This window comes from Strigops habroptila, chromosome 1, assembly GCF_004027225.2.
Source record: "Strigops habroptila isolate Jane chromosome 1, bStrHab1.2.pri, whole genome shotgun sequence".
Classification (NCBI taxonomy): Eukaryota; Metazoa; Chordata; class Aves; order Psittaciformes; family Psittacidae; genus Strigops; species Strigops habroptila.
This window is the reverse complement of record NC_044277.2, coordinates 41018315-41038740: the sequence shown is the minus strand read 5'-3', so window position 1 is coordinate 41038740 and position 20426 is coordinate 41018315. Positions and strand designations below refer to the sequence as shown.

The window sequence follows — 20426 nt, the reverse complement described above, 5'->3', positions numbered from 1 at the left end:
ACTATTTTTTATTTGCATCATCACAAAGCTCAGGCACAACTTGAAAATTTGGGGCTAGGTATGTTAGGTGCTGTTTAACTGGAGGAGACAGTCGTATAAATCCAGATTGAGAATTCCTACCTTGAGTAACGTAAAAGTAAACCACTGTCATAAGTCAATCACCTAGACTCTCTATTGGAAATGGAAAAGAGACAAGTATGTCCAGGTTGCAAGTTTTCCCATCATTATTAGACCTCTTCCTTAAGAAGAGATTAGACACTGGCACAAAGGGTCCCTTTCTCTTTTTTCCAGTTAACTGTCGCTGGAGCTTGATGGTTAGTCAACCATTTAATAGCTAAAGATAGGGCAGTGAAACTTCTCATTGCTCGAAGATCTTAAAAATGGTTGTGGTGAAACAGGGGATTCTTCCCCTGTGCTGAAAGTGTGACATGGCCACCCTGGCTGGTCTGAAAACACAAGCTTCCTTAATGCAGCCTTGTCTTCCACCACTGCCAGTGGTGACTCATTTAAAGGTAAAATGTGCCTGGTGAAATCTTTTTAATCAGAAGAGAAACGTTGGTAGAAAATGAAAATTTAGGGTCCAACGGTCTCTCCTCACTCAGACAGCTTGACTCCATTTTATATCCATGGGTCTAAGACAGATGCCCACCTAGACTGAAGCACTACCAAGCCATCTGCTTTCCCCCCATTCAGAAACTCAGGCATCTCGTTTGCTTCTCCTGCAGAGCAAAGTTCACATTTTCAATCATACAGCTTAAAGAGAGAGATGTTTTATTATATTTATGGGAAGTAAACACACTTCTAATATGTTCATACTAAGATGCTTTGGTTATATCTTTCTGCCCCTTTTTAGTAAATAGTTTAATCTCCTGTGATAGTTTTAAGCCCTGAATTTGACAGTGCAGCTTATCCTGGATAATAACTTAGTAACCACAACATCTTATGCCATCTGTATAATATCAAATACATTTTTATACCAGCATTAATAAACCTTGGTTACAAAAATCCAAGATATTAACTATATCAGTGCCAAGTACGTACTCCAGGATCTGACAATACAGCTCTGCCATGATCGCCCCAGTGTTTTTTGGCTTCATAGTTGATATGTAACTATAGCAATGAAACAGAGCTACAGTAATCAAGTTTAATGGCCAATGTAAAGTAAAATGCTAAATATTGTAGTTGATGACATTTTTCATAATAAAAAAACTTGGGTTAAGTCTGCACAACCAACATTCTCATAAAATTCCAGACCTCTGTGACAGATGGCTTAGGAAAGGAAGCCATGTGACTGGGCTGCAGTAGTTTTATAGTGCAAACCCCATAAATAGTGCAGATTCTCTGTCACTGACAAAATATCAGCTACTCAGAGGGCAATAGAGACAACAAAGAGGACCCAAAACAATCAAGGTCTTCTCCTTGGTGAAGCTAGACATAGAAAAATAACAGGAAATGCTTTGTGTCTGAGACACGGGTACCATTAGCCACAAAAAGGAGCTCTGGCTGATAAGCAGAACATTTACTAACATGGAAATTTAAAGCTTTCCCAGCACTTTCCTGAGATTCACATAGAAGTTGGGTTGTCTAACGTGTACCTAACACTGATCAGGGAAGTTTGGGTTGTGTGTTTGTGAAGTAGCGTACAGATGGGGTGTAAGTGAGCTCACAGATGTACACAACAATTGAATATAGTCATGGAAAAAATATCCCTTTTTGCCTATCGCAGGATGGATCACAGGTTTACAGGATGGCTTTTTATTCAGAATAGTATAAAAGAGCTATCACTTTGCTGCCTTCATAGCAAACTCCAAATGGCAGAGCAAAAAGAGAGGGTAGTCAGAGATACTGCTCCTGTTTTCATTCCTACTCTCATTCCACCCTCCTCTCAATATGTCTCCTTTGCTTGTTTTACCAGGTTTATTTTTATGTTATTTTTAAAATGGAACTAAAAAGACAAAAATGGCAAATAGCAAAAAACCCTAGAGCAGTGCTATGACATGCTGACAGAAAATGGCACTTACTATGCTTAGCTCAGACTTGTAAAGGCTGTGTTCTCAGTGAAGGCAAGATCTTATTACTATCGACTCTAGTGCATGTGCGAACAGGCCTATATTTATCCATTTAGCATGACATATTTAAAATATAGCTACCAAAACAATGTAAACTGTTCTGATTCTTCCTTAAAAACATAAGTAAAATAAAAATGCAAACGTGTCTCATTATTTCCTAACTTCTGTAAGTTTGTGGCTGTGTAAATCTTGGGAGCCTCATTTTGAGCTTATTTACATTTACACTGGTGTAAACCAGGAAAAAAATCCACTGAAGCAATGAAGAAAAATCAATGAGGGTGAGAGGATACACACAATAATCAAATTCAGGTTCTCCTTATCTACTCCCACATCAGTGACAGCATAATCACCCGCACAGGTTTCACAAACAGCTGTAAAAAGGATTCCAGAATTAAAAATGAGAGAAAAATGATTGAAGCATATTTTCTTTATTCCAGGATCTATTCAGTGAAAAGACAAAGTACAAGTATTACTCTACTATGAATATAGGTCTAAAATGAAGACTAATATAAAGATGCTCCATCCCTGGCAGTGTTCAAGGCCAGGTTGGATGGAGTCTTCGGTGATATGGTTTAGTGCTAGGTGTCCCTGCCCATGGCAGGGCGGTTGGAACCAGATGATCTTAAGGTCCTTTCCAACCTTAACTATTCTATGATTCTTTGTAAAAAAAAGTGGTCTCTCTCCTCTTCAAGTGCTTTGTACTTTAACATAAGACTTTTTCAGCCTCCATTTTATTTTATAACATAAATATTACAGAATATTTTTGAGTACATTATGAAGTCTTGTTCTTAGAACTGAACTACATCAACTAGAACAATAAAGGAAGTGGGGTTTTGTGGCAAATTACTCCCACATTTTTTCATATGCTTTTGGTCCATCTGATCACTCACATTTAATACTCTCTAGTATGTCTCCAGTAAAGATTACAAGTTAAGCTTTATCTCATAGCTGGATCAGAAAGAGTGAATTATTTTGTCTTATTTCAAATCTGTGACCTTATGGGGTTTGTATCATTACATATAGGGGGGTTTATGTATTCTTTGTTTGGCATCAGCCGTACAACCTAATACTAAGTAAGTGTAAAGAAACATCATTGTCAGTGATTCTACATTTCCATTAGCAGTTCAGTCTAGTTTGGAAAGCTTGAAAGAGCTCTTCAGTTCTGGTATTGGGAGTAATTCTGAAGCCAGTATCTTGCCATGTATATGAATACTATTCTTAATACAACACCATCCAAAAGAGTACATTTTTTTTATCCCCAGCCAATAAATATACATGCACCTGGACCTCAGTTCTTCTGACTTAAATTTAAGCGATTGAGCTCTTCTGCAGCAAATTAAAATACTAATTTGGGTCAAAATAAGAAAATTCATAACTGCCCAGCAACATCTGAGACAAAAAACGAAGTCAGAATTTCAGCCCACAGCAATTCACAAATTAAAAAATGCTAGCCAAGAGTGTACTCAAGGAGCAATATGCACAGCAGTATAACAGGATGGTACCTAGTGATACTCTTGGCTGATTTTTCATCCTGTATTTAGGCTTTAAGGTATTTGGAGTAAAGGACTGCCTGACAAACGTGCTGAGAACTAACTACATTGCTGAAATAATTGATGTAATTATCGCCATCATCAATATCCAAGAATGGAGAGATAACATAATTTTGTTCAAAACCAGAAGTTGAACTTTAAACGATTTTAGCAAGTGTCATTCTTTTTGTTTTCTTTCAATGCATAGTGTGCATATGCCATTTTGTCTAAACAGGTGGGAAAAACACCAAAACAGTCAACAAAATATTTGGCAAGCAGTAATGATGAGGATACAGATAAATTGTATTGCTTGTAGCTACCTCTGTGAGACGTGAATGTGGTGAGGGCTGTAAATAGGGAAGATCGCTGATGTTACAATGATGTAGATTGTTGCACTATGCCAGAAATTGCAGGCTAAGCTGTCTAGGGGGATCCTTCTGCTAACTTCAATGCAAGTTGAATGAAGCTACATAAACTGCAAATCAAACGCAATCAGGAGACTGGTTTGGGGTACTGGTCACATGAGAATTAGGCTGATCAGGAATATATTCAGGGGAACAGTTTACTACAGTACCAGGTGGAGGTTGAAAGGCTGACAATGTAAGATTAATGTGGTTTTAATTATTTTTGAAAGCAGTATCATCAAGGTATCTGATGATGCTAGTATTTTCCATGCAGCTGACAGATAATTCATAGATAAAATTTAGGATCCATTTTACTGCTCATTTCAGAACAAATTTACTCTTTAAATTTCTTAATTTATAAATTCATAATTTTAATCTTGTGATATTTGTCAGATCACCTTTGTACATTAGATATCTTTGGAAGTTTTGCTTTCCAATGGTACTGTTAATGTGCAATCTATTTTCTCTATCCTTGCTACCCTTCCCTTTCTTTTTTTTGGCTTAGACTCTCTGTTTTGAACTGATACACAGTATATTTGAAAATCCCTCAAAGTAATTAAATTTGGAACTGTGCTGTAAAAACCATTCTTTTTCATCTAAACATTATCTATATTTACAGAAAAGTGGTTAACATTCAAGCTAAAACCCCTAACTCTTACTAAAAAATGGACAGCACTGGAGGTCAAGAAATAAAATTTGAGACAGAAAGAAGAAAAACCTGCTTATGAAATACACTTATGCTAAAAAATGTTTTGGTGTTTTCCCCATCTATTTAAGCAAGGTGGCACAAGCATGCCCAGAGTGAATACAAGAAAATGACACTTTCTTTAAATGTTTGTAATTCAACTTCAGCTTTTAAAACTTAGCAGCACAATATTTTTACAGCTCTGACAATTGTGTAACTTCCAAAGGATTTCCAGCAAGTTCAGGAAATCCTCTGCAGCCCCCTCCCCTTGCTCTACCACCACATTGTCTCCCACCTACAAAGTGTCATGGATTGGCTTGCTGGGAGGCTGCCTGTGCCTCATATAAGAGCAAACACCTTTACAAGTCAGGAGCTTTGATCTAATAAAGTATGGATGATGCTAATCAGGCTTTCTTAGGCACAGGAGCAAAGGAATGTGGCAAAGGGCAGGGCTGAGGGGTCTGGTTCTATGGCGCTCTGAACACAGCCACCCCACACAGGTATTTTCAGACTTGGTGAATGTGTGTGCTATCAGGAGTAGAAAGAAGGAATCATTAACTCTGTAGTCATCTGTTGATGCTGCATTATTTGAGCCCAAACACTGATAAAGTACCAAGAGTATTTTTATTATCTAAAAATTTGTAAGATTAATTGTAGCAGTTAAGCATTTACCTTTGTGGCCAATACCAGTCACAAAAAAAAAAAAAAAAAAAAAAAAAAAAAAAATCAGAAACATCAATAAATAGATAGTAGTCTCTTTAAAAAATAGCCTTATTTTGTCCTTCATATTTTAAAATCAGAAAGCGTATTCATTGAAGAGAGTCTGATGATTTATTTCCACAATTTTTGTTTGAATCCTGTATGATAAAACTAATAAATACCCAAAACCAAATAAAAATGGGTTTTGTCTTGTTTTGGCCATGGAATCTGTTTGGGACTTACTTGCCTGTGTTCTGGCCAGAAGCTAATTCTGATTCTTCTGTCAGATGTTTTGTAGCACTATGCCCTCCAGAAAGTCTGGCAAAAGTGGAGGCAGGCAGATAGCAAGGTATGCAGGTGATTTTCTTTTAGGCTAGATTCCTGGCTGTGAAAAAGGAGTAAGCTATGTGCCCCAAGTGTCCCTCCATATCGTTACTATTATGTTCACTTCCATTCAAACCTTCCCCATGATTTGGCAACTGTGAAGCAGGTACAGAGGAGAAAATCTTTGGGTTATGCCTGGTCCCTTTACTGCTCTTCTCTGGCAAGAAAGGTCTATTGCTGAGGTCAGCCAAAGGCTGCGGCAGCAATTTAATCCAGCCATTGGCATCGATTTCCATTTCTCTGCTAGAAGTATCTACTGAAGACTGGTGGAAGGAGCTTTTTGCAGCAGATATCAGGGATGGATCAGTCATCTGGGAAAGGTTCTGCGAGCAATCCTTGGGGAAGATAATGTCTGAGTTACAGCGAATGCCATGTGGACACACCCTGAAAAGTCTACCCCGTGGCATCTCCCAACATCAATCTCAAGATCCAAGACTTCACAAGTAGAAAATCAAAGGCAGTAATATAAGGGATAACACTCTGCAAAAGATTCAAATCTTGGAATACCTAGCAAGATATTGCTCTAATGATAAAATTAATGGTTCCAGCCAAAGGATAATTGCCAACCTCTAAGCAATGATGAATGAAGGCCCAACTAAATTGTAGACCAATAGCTGTGGAAGCCACCTCTATCCAGACTGAGCTAAAATAGACTAGATAGAGTGGCACTTGACTGCAGAGAAATAGGTCATCTGTCTTTTGGAGCACACATAATGACTCAGAGTCCCACAGCAGAACACACCTGCTACTCTGTGTTTCATACGCCTCTTTTCACTCCCCAGTGATTTCTCCTCAAGTTCTTGTAATGGCACCCTCTCATCTATGCAGAGCTTTTAAAAAGTTTCATTGCAGTGGAGCATGTGTGACTTTAATAGAAAATGTAATCAACAGTGCTCCACAACCACAGTCATCAGAAGAAAATCTTGTCTATTTTCATCAGAGATATTAAATACTATGTAACGGCACAGAAAATAAGGCTCATAGCTCACACAGTACCCATTGTAAATCATAAAGATCTGTGAGGAAACGCAGAGCAGAAACTGAAACATGAAAGCCACGCAAAACATTCATGATATTAGGCAGCTTTCCATTATGACAGACTTGCCCAAATTATCTATCTCCAAAACACTGTGGGCCTGATTCTCCTTTCTTGCCAGCAGAAAGGAGATTTTACTAGTTAGTTGTTATTTCCGTCCTACACCTTGTCAAACTGTCACGAACTGCAATAACAACAGGCTTGATAGGTGTAGTTCTGTTCCATTGCTAGCAAAATATAATTTTAATTAATAACATGATTATACTTTTTTTTTTCTTTTAAACCAGCCTCCAAAATGGTTGCTTATGGGCAGGTTTCTGAGGGAGGAAAATTCCCTCTTTAAAACAGATCTAACTCATTATTCACCACAGATTGTTGATGGTTTCAAATAACCTTCTTTTTTTTCCTCCCGCAAAACTCCCCCCTTGTATTAAGGCTCAATTATGAAAAGAGTTAACAACATAATTCCTGCTATTTATTTATTTTTATGAGAACTGGTCACTGCGTTACTGATTTTTTCTCTGTCTCTCTTCAAAAGAGCATGCAAACAGAAGCCTCTTTTTTTGGGATTTAATGCAGTCACTAACATGAAAGACAGTTTATTCTCACAGTTCAGTAGCTAGCACACCCTCCAGGTTCTTGGACTACCCTACCTTGGCAGACAGACTCTGTGGTTTGTTGGAGAGGATCTCTGCTGCTTCCCTGCAGCGGGTGGAAAGGTTCAGGATAGCAGCAGCTGCTGCTATGTGGGTGTCTTCACTACATTGACCGTAGCTATAAGAGTTGGCATGGCAAGGGCTCTGTGTGTGGGCGCTAGCACTAGGCAGTCGATTAGAAAATTTCACTGGATTTGAAAAATGCTTTGCTGTTGAAGAGAGATTTGATTAGCAATCGCACGTATGAGATTTTTCCCATTAAATAGTTTTGTTTTTCAGACTACAATTTCATAGCATTAAAATGTTCTAAGAATACATTTAAGACAATCAATTTCCTATTGGCAGTAAGGGTTTGCTGTAAAAATGGCTTCAGAAACACAACAATTTCATTTTTATCTGACAAATACACATCTTTCAACAAAGAACCCAACGCAAAACTTTTATTTAGATTTTACTCACTCTTTACCCAGGCACTGAAAGCAATGATGTTCAAGGAAAAACTGACTTAGGCTTAGTGTGTTATATATTGTGACCTGAAAACACTGGTGGGCAAATGCAATTGTAAATGTATGCCTTATAAGGATTCCTCCTTGGAGCTCTATTGTGTAAAAAAGCAACAGTGGCTTGTCCAGTCTTAGCTAAAACAACACTGCTTACCCTACTTAGATGAATAAGTCTGTTTATTTAAATAGTTTTTGCTTATATGAGTAAGGAGAAGAAGACCAGGCTCTTGAATGAACCAGAACAATCAGATAAGAACATTACCTGTTAGGAATGTTCAGTTCTGATTTTGTGGAAATTTTTCAGAATTTTTAAGTCTACACTTTAATAAAATTAAAAATATATTGACAATTAATGTCCAGAATGTAACTGATCTTGGGCTCACTGTCTTATGTTGGCCATTATTTTGAATAATACACACTGTGAATAACACACAGATTTATTAGACACAAAGAGGTCAGTTGAGAATGAAAAATTAACAGGTGAACAGAAAAGCAGTTTCACAGACAGAAGGGGTGTGTGTAGCTCTTTGTTTTCTGCTCTGTCATAAACATCTATTCTAAAACAGGTAGAATGAATTCTGCTCTCTGGATTTTGGATTTTGAGATGTCACTAACTGTTGCAGGAAAAGCACAGCACCATGGTTTCAGCTTTTAGGAAGCAGTAATCACTTCTTTTGTCTGTAGCTCTCACAGTGTCCTACAAAGATAAACTAAGTAAAATCCAATTTCTCAGCCTACACCCAGATACAAGAAGAACATTTCTGCATATGGCCATCTGCTTGCTCTGTAAAGATCTGAGCGCCAAAGCTCTGGATCCCTTTGGATGCAGAGCTTTGGCTGAGTACATTTTGATGCTAAGGCCTACACAAGACATTGAAGAACTCATCTATCCTCAAACTTGGGATGCTCTAAAAGAAATGCTTGTTTGTCTGCACCAACTGTAGCTGAATGCCATATTCAGTTGTTCTGAGTACTGGAGGCAATCTCAGTAGAGCAACATATAAAAGCCTCATGGTTCTCAGTTCTCTCGCTTTCACCAGTACAAATGATTTATCCACCCTGCTGAAAAACTGTAGACAAACAAGAAGGTCTACATTTTTAGCAGTTACCATGTCTAATTTCAAATTATAATTTAAGAGCAAAAAAAATACGTTTTCCATTATGCACCCTAAAAAATTAAAAAAAAAAAAAAAAAAAAAGGCAGGCTATGAAAGGTGCATATTTGTTAACAAATCAAGATTGCAAGTGCAGAATCCACAGGACTAATGACAGGCTTTTGCTAGCTACGTATTTACATAGTACGCTAAACCAATCACTACACCATCAGCTTCTTTATTGCCAACTTTGTATATCTGCATAGCTAAAGCACTCACCTGCTCTTTACTTTCACCTTTGCATTAAATAATAGCTGCACACTGCAATCTTTGCAAAGAACAACAGGCTGTAAACTTCAACCCTGATATACATTATACATAAATTGCATATGTATGTATTTGTGTTTGTATAAAAACATTTCAATCATTTTTTCCTTGAAATGAACCTGTGAAATAGACATACATCTGTGCAAAGAGACAGCTAAATAAAGGATATTCAATTTACAAACAAAATTGGAAAATCTGCCACCCAAGAAGCTGGCAATGCACATATTTGCTTTCATTTGAACAAGCCATTTTCCACGCCAGATAAATATCTACTTTTCATTTGCAATTTTAAAAGAGGATATTTATATATACACAAACACATAGATACCTACAAACATATATATGTGTGTGCGTGTGTGTTCTTGAACACGTACACTAATAAATATATAGATATACAAATTTTATAAGTATATAAAACATATATAGTAGTATATAGAATTAAAAGCCTATTGTATTAAATTGTATTAATTATATTTTGCTAATTATATTAATTATATATACATATATACAAAATAAAATTTTCTGCTTTTCTGTTCACCTATGAATGTTCTGCTTTGATGGGATAAGTGGGATGCAATTTGTTTTTCTTTTTTGCTTTCCTTTATGAATTTTTTTGTCATGAACAAAAGAAAAACCAACTAAAGAGTCTTTTGTCACATTGTTTTGGATCTATTTTCTTCTGGACACAAATACAGTCCAATGAAACCCTTTTTTTCCATTTCCCTCATGGCAACAGAATCCTTTGGTTTATCTGAACTAAAGAGTATTTTTATAATGGTCAATACAATGGCAGAATCTTGCTGAAGTTTCCCATGCAGATTGTGAGTAGCACCTGCAATAAGTAATCAGTGTTTGCAGTGTGGTATCTCATTGTAACATAGTACCTTAGCAAATCTGGAAGTGATGCAAGCAGAGGAAACCTGGTAACAATTTTGGACGCATTGGATGTGTCTTGCAATACAAATATGATGTAGTACAGAAATATGACATTTCAAAATTAATTCAACCTAGTCCTGGAAGTAATGCAACCAAGGCACATGGTCATCTAGGAGGAATAATACCTGTACGGATGCGTCTAAAAAGTATCTGAAATGCCTTTAAAATCTAACTTGGATTTCTTTGTACTACAATTCATTAAGTCTTGTGTAGACACATTCCATGGGACTCCTTCTAGCACATAAAGTTATCACAATTTAGCCAAGGAAGAAGGCATCAGATATGACATAAACGGTTCTTTCTGGTACTCTTTGCCCTGATAATTGCTTTTAAAAATAAAATCAAAAAAGTAACCTTCTAGTGATGATACTTAGCATTCTAGCATTTTATATTTAGCAAGGAGTGAGTACATTTCACATTGTGGCCACAGGTGGTTAAATATGCTACCTACTGAGATTTTTTTGAATTCTAGAAATTTGAAAGCAAAACAAACAATGACATCAAAAAAATATTATTAACAGTTTGCCCATTTCCAAGAGATAACGGAATTTCAAGCTTACATTCAAGGAACTGGGGTGGTTTTCGTCCCTGTGCGCAGGTGCTGTTGTGCGTTTGCCGAAGACTTGTGCATCAAAGCTGGCATAATCAAATGGTACTTCCCAAATTTCTCCTGTTCTTTCACCAGGGTGGCTCTGGAGGAGGTGACTGGGCTGTGAAGTTCTGTAATTGTACTGAGATACCTCAGGCTGCTTTGCTAAATTTGTCCTGCAGAGATGAGGAAAAAAAAATGAATGAGAAAGACAAGAATATCTTAAATTAACCTTTTCTTGTAAAATAAGATACAGCTGCATCTCAGTATCAGAAAGTGTGCTGTTATCACACGTAAAACTTAATGGTAGGTGTATACAAGAAATAAATAACATATGTATGATGGATGATCTGGGAGTTAAAGAGTACTTTGTCTTTATAAAATTCAAAGCTGAGGACATAAAAAAGTCTAGTACTCTCTAGTAATGACGCGGACTACTTACAAGAAAGATACTTACTTCTAGGTTACTACTAGTAGCATAGTGTTTCCTTTATTTCTAAAAATTGTCTGTATTTTTACTAGCCAAAGGACCTGTGGTTTTATGGGTCACTATTGTTCTCACTTTACCATGAATGAGTATGGTATAAATATAATATAAGATGATCCAAAATAATTACTTCTGTTATTTGGGAGGAACAAATGATATATGGTGTGTTCTTCCATTTAGTTACTGTTCAGTAACTACTTGTCTTTAGTAATTTCCTAAGGACTTTTCACACGTAGAGTTAAGGCACGTGCAGTTGGCAGACACATGGACATAATATTCTGTTATGGCTCTGAAGGAACCATTAGAGCTGATCATGTCAATAATCCACAAATTAAAGTGTCCCTAAATAGACTTGAATATAATAGGTTGTAATGGTCATGCTGCCAATGATGTGCAAATTATGCATGTCTGTAGGGTCCATATAACTCTCAAACAAAATACTATTGCAATAAAAAATGTTTCCCCTTTTTGATGCCATTATATAAAAAATGAATTTAACTAAACCAATAAACTTCAAATTAAGAAACTCAAAAATATGAATGATTTAATGGTGAGGAAACAGAATGAGCAAGAGTTTCTCAACCCTTTCAGGTAACATGCTAGTTACGGGATCACTGGATGATACCTCCAAAAAGAATCACAAAATAGATGAGGACTGAGCTGCTAAAAGTGCAAATAAGGTCAAAGTGATCTTTAATCAAGTTTCAGTGGCTACAATATTGTAATGAAGGAACAGTTTCTTGGAAATTGTTTAAAAATTTCAGCAAGATGGAAATTGGTTTACAAAAGAAAAGACATTTGAGAACCATTTAATTAAGCTTTGTGTGTTAGAGTAAGATTTGATTGTTTTTTCGAAAGATACATCTTAGGTCTTTAATGTCAGCCACATGTACAAGAACCAGCGGAAAACTGCTGGTGAATTTTGAGATACAGCAAGTTATTTAGCTTTGCAAAGGTTTGTCTTGGAAAACCGAGTTACCCCCTGTAGCTGAAATCTGAAATGGGGGAAAGACTGAGGACTGATCAATAGAGTTTGTGCAGAAATACTTTGGATAGACTAATTTTTGAGGGTTCCTACCTGTGAGTCTGATCGTGGCACTGCCCAGCTTTTGGAGACTCGAGCTGGTTCTTTTCCTGTGAAATTGCCAACTTTTCAGCTGCAGCAATTGGACAACCAGAAAGGCTGTTTAAAAGCAAGGTGAAGAAAAGAAAAAAGAAGGAAAAAAACCCAAACACATGTTAAAATGAAATCTTACGTAAAGGAAATGTGTGCTGTGGAACCCAATGACATCAAACTTTTCTGGTGCCTTGTGCACCAATGGGAGCTGCTGCTATTATAGCCCAGATTCATATGGTTTTCAATCCTTATGCAAAGGATGTGAAATGTTTTTACTTGAGGTGATATATCTTGGAAACTGATTACGCAGGAGTTTTCTAACAGTTCGGCTTTGATGTTTTGTGGCTGGCAAGTCACTTAGTAAATTTTTGACAAATGACATTTACTTTGTCAGCTAAACCATGCATATAAGCCTCCTGCTGATTAAAAGGAAAAAGAATTTAGGAAAAAAACAGGGGTATATGAGCAAGTGTTACCAAATAACACATTTTGTCATTTCAAGTTGTGCTTGGTTTTTTTTTCTGTTTTCTTTTATCAGATTAGAACATGTTTTCTTTTCCTGTTCTTGGGTTGCTTATAATACAGCTGATGTGCTGCAAAGATGACAGGAAACAGTGAAAAAATATTCCTTATTATTCTTGGCAGATGAGCTTGTAATCTCTCTGGTAAAGACTAGCTTCTTGTATCAAAGATAGTAACATAATATGATAATCCTTGCTTTTAGTGCACTCACACAGTAACAAATCAATCAATGAGCAGCAAAAAAAGCAAATCCCACAAAAAAATCAGTTCAGCGAAGAAAGCTGGTTTTGAAAATTTTATGTCGCAAGTTTGATTGCAAGATTGACATTATATTTTTCCAGAAGCATTATGATGGAATGTTTTGGATTGCTGGCTTCCAGCAAAAAGCAGTACTGACAAGAGCTGTGCCGACAGCAGTGACTTGCTGAAGACAGAGCGCGTCGGCTCTCTGCCTCACCTGCAGCCCAGCTGTGGTTCTCCAGCTGCCTGTCTGGAAAGCTTTTCTCAATTTTACTTTATCCCTGCAGGAAGCAAGTTAAACAGACAGGAGTGTTCCAAGCAGGATGATGACATTCCTGAGGGTAATGAATGGAGTTAGTTTTTAAAAGGATTCTAAAATATTCCACTTAAAATTTTCTGTTTTGCTAAAAGGCAATGTGCCTTGATGGGAAGTTCCTGTCAAGGACTACCATGAATGTGGTGCAGAATGAAGAAGCTTTGATTTCTGCTCCATTTTCCAGTTGTAGCAATAATAATTTCATTCCTAGCCCTTGTACGTGATGATGTTTCACTGTGAAGACTGTGATGAAATTGTAGCTTGAAATCTCATCTGTGAAAAATACTCGTAGAATTTATCATCCTCAGTGCTGCAGCCATTTTTTATGTAATGAAATTAAACACAATTATTTGGTTATAAATAATACAGGCTTCCCTTGCAGTTCATAGGCATTCTGCAGTGTAGTACATGACATCTACTTCCAATATGTGCCCATCAGTATACTCCCCAGAACATGTTATATTTTAAGTGGACAGGAACTTTTCTGATCTACCTTCTGTGTGTGTTGCGATTGCTGTTGACATGTCCTCTTCCAGTGCATCCTGGGGTGGGGCACTTTAAAACATTTTCGTGCATGGCAAGAACTAAACAGGAATAAAGGAAGAAAAAGAAATAAAAGGTAATAATAACATGCATCATATAAATATATATATATTGAAAAAAATAACATTTCTTCTTTGGACTCTCATTCTCAATTCTGCCACATTTTGACCATAAAAGAAAAGGAGATGCAAAGGACCTACAATGCAGCACAGCTGGTGCCTTCAGCATATACCAGTTTATCCCTATATTGCTGTAATATGTCATCCCACGTGCACATCATTGTTTCTAGGGACTTTAAAAGAATAAAGGTGGAAGCTAGCAAGGATGTTACATCATGAAACACTTTGCCCTCTTATTCATATACAACTTAACACAGGCAACTAGAAAAGGAGTGTGACAGAGTAGCTCCGGGGCACACAGTCATGCTACGTATAGCTGCAGACGCTCTTGGCTCAGGGAGGAAGAGCTTTCAGGTACAGGAAAGCTTATTATGCTTCACAGCTGAGTAAGATGATCTGATCTCTGTATACTCCCTGAGATACTTTCTGATCATCTGAGCTGTGCTGAAACTACTTTAGACCAACTGGTCATGCTCCCAAACTGCGGCTTATGCTCTCAGCAGTGGTTACAACCTCTTGCATGTAGGTTTCTTATGCCCTTTGGTGTGGATCATCTTTACTGAGACTGAGATGTACGTCTGTGTTAAACAGAATAATTTCTTTTATGTCTGCCACTCATGACTTCAGTACTGTGTTACCCCTTTGAGTGCACAGTGCTTCAAAAAAGCTGACTGTTCAGTCAACTGGTTTGGTTTGCCAGAAAAAAAGTTATAATGTTTTGGGGTGTTTTGTTCAGCAGCACGCATCTGATTGGAAGTGTGATAATTAACAAAGACTGTTGATTTTAACTTTTTAGAAAGTTGATGTTGCTAAGGCCTTCCAAATGCAGCAGCCTGTGTAACTCAGCAGATACTTCCATAAATACAGTTTACTATCAGATTTAAAAACAGAGGGAACTACAGTTAGGACCAGGACATTGGTAAAATGCAAATATCCTTTTAATTTGTTGTTATGCCTGTCACCACAAAAAGAAGTATCTGACTAACTAGATTGTTTAAACAAATAATTTCACATTAAGTTTTGGCTTATTACTCAGCATTTCATTGTGTCACATTGCAGGATTACATGCACACACAAACCAATGTAATCAGATCAGCACAGTTAGAAATAAGCAGTTACACAAGCTAGACCGTGCAAAAAGGGGTTAGCACGATACAGTCATATAAGAGGGACGTACTGTGTACCGACGCTGAGATGTGCTGATGGAAGTAACCTTTTTGAGCTCAGTGGTAAGGAGGACACTGGAAACATCTCTGAATAGGCATGCCCAGGCTTCTTGCTTATTGGCAATGAAAACCAGCAGCTCTAAAACAAGCAGGTGATTTCTATGTGCATGCCTTAGCAAAAGCATGGGCAAGTGAGATCTTGGAAGAGCCATGAGACTACAGCAAGCAGGTCTGCTGGCAGAGTGAGGGTAGTTAGACTCTGATCTTCTTCTTCCCTGGCCACCTGAGGAGCCTACTGCAGTTTGTAATGCTCTAATGCTAAGGAGTATTTGAGCTTCACAAGTGTGGGAAGTAGGACTGCAACTAAGAGCTGGACAGCGAAGAAGGAGTGATGTCTTCTGTCTCAGCTTCATTCTGCAATCTCGCCCAGAAAAAGTGGGTTTCTTCTCCAGCATGAGTACATCCTGCCCACATAACCAGGCCAGATCCAGTTGTTAATTCTGGACTGCAGGGTGATGATACTCACTTTCTAGTGGCACTCTAACTTTGTGTGGACAGCCTGAGAGACTGCGGTGGTGAGGGTACAGCCCAGTCACGTGCCCTGTGCCATCACATCCTGGGATGGGACATTTGGTTTCTCTCTTGTCAGGCCTGGGTGAATCTGCAGAGAAATCAGATAAGGTTTTTGTTTGGTTTCAGCCCCTGTCTGCACCCAGCTGAGTGATCCTAGCAGCGTGATACGCTCTATTTTGTACTTCAGATGTAATCCCTACACAAAGTTTTAACGGAGACATATGTGATTTAAGCATCACTTTAGGTTTTCACACTATGTCCTTTGCACAGTGGCTCCCCCCTCCCAATATGCCATTTATGTTCTAAACTGTATAGGTTTAGGATTGCAGTGTCATTGATTCCATTCAGAGCCTCAAACAGGACAGAAGCCACAATCCAGTAAGCCAGAAAACTTGCAGCATCAGCCAACAGCAAAATCTACAAAGGAATAAATAAAAAAAGCAGAAACAATCTTTTACTCTGTTAATGTCAGATTCTGGAAAGCTGGGACAATCAAATAAAAGCTGAGGTGTGAAACAAACAAACAAACAAACAAAAAGCATTTCAACCAGAAGCCATTCCTTAAATATCACAGATCTCTAGGCTGTAGGTTCTTTGTTAGGAAACTGAATACATGCAACTTTACATTTGAGAGGCAAGGCAAGCAGCTCCCTCTGGTACACATGGCAATGCTGCTTTGTGGAGCAGCCCACAATGACACTGAAAACATGGAGCAGCCGATACCCTTTCAAAGGCGAGGTCTCAGCCCAGCCCCACAGCTACCACTCTGTAATAGCCACAGTGCATTCCCAATTTTTATTTCAAGCACCTAGAATTCTGCAAGAAGCACTGGTCAGAAAGCCTTTATTTGATTTCCAATGCAGGATCAAAAGTCTGGGGGAGAAAGGAATGAATTCTGGTCCAGAAATTCTCTTGTGAGAAATCTGGAGAAAGTGGCTGCATAAATTGTTGAGGATGGTTTTAGCTCCATCTGTGATTGGCTGCCAACAGCATTCGGCACTGGGGTAGAAAACAGCTGCAGCCAGCACAGAGAGCAGCCTCCTTCAAGCTCGTTTTGTTGGATTGCAAGGTAGGATGTGCTTAGGGACAGGATTGCCAGAGACAACTGAGGGTTAAACTTCCTGGCAAGTTTTTAGGTAAAAATAAAAAAAGAAAATAAATAGGGAAGAAAGAAAATAGACTGGGCATCAACAGGAGACCACATGCTTTTTAGAATCACTGCAAATGGAAAGTGCTGCAATAATGGATAGGAACTAAAGAGGGACCCTGAAATAAGATTTAAATTTCCCACCACTGATTGGAAAGTTTTATCATTAAAAATATGGAAAAATGTAAACTTAAGCCATGTTTTTCTGATGTATCCAAGAAAGAAAAGTAATAGATGATGGATTTGATGGTGGATTTTTTAGCAATGAAAACCAGTTTATTACATAAAGTGAAAAAATGATGTGCCTGATGCTACATTGACTAAAAATATATGTTGTTTATACAACATGAACAAAGCTGAGTTTGTTCCTCCACGAGTGTTACCTCTGAACTCACCTGCAAACTACAGCTAACAAAAATATGAGGCACATCAGGAAGGGCCAGGTTCTGCCATGCTTACCGTCACTGTTCCTTCCTATGTGTGCTGTGAGAAAGTCACATTGACACCAATGTGAACCTTGTGAATACAGCTGGTCTCAGGATACGAAAGAGTATCTGTAAAATTCCTGCATATATCATAGTCATCTGAGCAAATAAAGGTTCACGCACTTTAGCAAGGAGGTAGATTAATACAATGCATGCACAGCTTTCGGCATGCTAATGAAAAGACTGCTTGAGACAGAAAAATTTGATGCATGCATATTCTTCCCAAATACTACAGGGAATGTTTTACAGTTGCAACTCCTAAAAAAACTAGTCAGTTATACTCTAAATGCTTTGGATGACTGAACTACTATAATATTTGCAATGGCCACAGGGACTACTCCAAAGTAACACTAGAAATAAAAATCATTTATCAAAAGCAGAAATTGCAGCAATTCTCGGGTGACCTCAGTATATTTGGAAGCCCAAAAGGAAAAGTCAAAGGACAGATGAATGTAGTCACTTAATACAGCAGAGAGTGTGCTTATAAAATGACATCTCTTGATGTTCTGTAATTATCCTCAATTGAGGAGTTTCATACAAGACAGCCTGGTTTACATATCAAACCCAAATCTTTTAAATCTCCACTTCTGGAAGCTTGATTAAGTATCATAAATGGAGCAATGCTCCTACAGCTTTGTAGGATGCCACAAACCATCAGAAACAATAAAGATTTTGGAACTTACTGGTAATTCTGCTGGTGGTGAATGAGGCAGAAGAGCATGGCTTGTGCTTTCCTGGCTCAGATGTGCTGGCTGTAGCAAAATGTAATGTTGATACGTGAAGGAGACTGAACTCAGAAAACACATGGCTTAGGAATTAGGTGGTATGTTTGGAAGAGGCCAATTTTTCACCCTAACCTTTCCTTAAAGACTGTTTTAATGCCTTCTCTTTTGGCTGCTGAAATTTAGGAGGTATGTATTAGCGCCCTACAGAGGAGGAGGTGGAGGAGGAGGAAAAGGAGGAGAAAGAGTGTCAGTGCCAGCTACAAAGCCCTTTTAGTACCCATTACTGATCATTTCACATAGCAGTTTGGCAGGAATCCAAGTACCTAGCGTTTAACCTGTTTAGATATAAGGCACTAGTGTGAAGGTACATAATTAACAAAATTACCAGCTAAATTCCAGATTCTTTACTGTTGCTGTAAACCCCAGCTCAGAATCCTCTATCAGTCACAGGATAAATGCTTAAGCCAGTAAGAACAGCCAAAAATACTTCCTTACGTTTGTTGCTATATATCTGTCTCCCACCAATGTCAATAACTTTGGTTTGTCTCCTTTCCCCTGCTAGATGTTCCAGAAGAAACCTATCCAGTTCCTTGTATGTGCTGTGAAACACATGCCCTTGCTCTGCCTGCAGAGCGATTGCTTGTTCTAGCAAACTCAAGTTCCCTTTTGCTTTGTCCAGCTCAACCGACACATCTGTGGTTTCTGACAGGCACTCATTGTCATCTTCTTCACTTTCAGGGAAGGGATTCTGAATTATCTTCTCAAAAGGATCTGGGTGAGACTCCTGGGATGTTCTTAGCTCTGTTTCTGAGTCACAAACTGTTTCACAAGGACCAAATTCTGCCTCTTCCTTCTTAATTTCTGGGACTTCCAGGATACTGGGTTGGTTACACTCTACGATATACTTCTGAGTTACATGGAGCTTTACACTAGATTCTTCTGAGAAATTTGAGGAGCTGTCCCACTCATTGTCCATAATTTCAGAGTTACTTTCATTTTCCTCAGATGAACAGTATTTTGGGTCAGAAATGACAGTCTTTTCCTTTCCTTCAGCTGAGTTAATCATGTAACATTCATCAGTGTCATCACTTTCTGTTTTTAAGGATTGAATACCACTATCATTTAGATTTTCTGCCACTGTTTGACTGGGTGCATCTTTTGCTAATTTTCCGATGTTCATCAAAGATTTGGCCACGGAATCTTGATAGCTGGAGTAGTTATCTTTTTTTCGACTGGAATTTTCTTGCCCACCTGAATGAAGGGTTTCCTCAGATGATTTTGGAGCACTTTCCTCTGCATGAGAAAAAGGCAAGAGAAAAATACATAAGAATAACTGCTTTTTGTATCTCGAAGTGATGTGAAGATATTTACTTACCAGTCACCATTTCTTTACTCAGAGATAATGTGAAATGACTGAATTCACACCAAGGCTGTGTTTGAAATGACTGCTTGACCATCACAAAAAGCCCTTCTAAGACTGTGTCTACTTTCTATTATAGCTTCAAAGCTATATGAGAAAGAAATATGTTGCTATTTTTCACTGATGGTGAAGATAGATATTACCTTAAAACTCATGCACATTCATGTACATTTATATAAATATGATGTGCCATATATAGATAGATATATATACAATATATATACTGTATGCGTATATGTGCACCCCCCCCCCCCAAATTTTCTTTCATCTAAGATTCCCAAATATTTTCTCATAATAGAACCTGATTACTTTCCCAGTCACCTCAAATCCCATGAAAGACCTTGATGGAAAAAACCTCAGTACTTCACAAAGGGCAAGCTCCTGGTCACCATTGCAATTGCCACATTAAGTGATGATCAGGTCATGCACAGGCAAACAGAAATGGTTGTTATGTACAGACTCATAAAGGACTTGTTAAAGACACCACTGAAGTGCATCCTGTCTTTATAAACATCTTTCTTCAGAAGAAAAGCAGCAGCCAGCAGGTAATAGAGGCTGCATGTAAGAGAGGTTGTCGGTGTGGAAGACAATATGCCTTTTGTATCTCATTTAATTTTTTATAAACATTTCCTCTGACAAGGACACTCAAAAATAC

At 38.0% G+C, this 20426-nt stretch overlaps 1 protein-coding gene across 1 annotated transcript in view; it reads right to left on the bottom strand.

Annotated features, from left to right (window-relative positions):
* The window catches only part of ST18 (ST18 C2H2C-type zinc finger transcription factor), a 97111-nt gene that overhangs the window by 28152 nt on the left and 48533 nt on the right, over positions 1 to 20426 (bottom strand). The window contains 9 exon segments of the mRNA XM_030503993.1: positions 7460 to 7671; positions 10883 to 10918; positions 10921 to 10977; positions 10980 to 11031; positions 11033 to 11087; positions 12477 to 12581; positions 14087 to 14177; positions 15948 to 16082; positions 18847 to 19644. Of these exon segments, the coding sequence (XP_030359853.1) occupies positions 7460 to 7671; positions 10883 to 10918; positions 10921 to 10977; positions 10980 to 11031; positions 11033 to 11087; positions 12477 to 12581; positions 14087 to 14177; positions 15948 to 16082; positions 18847 to 19644 (1541 nt within the window).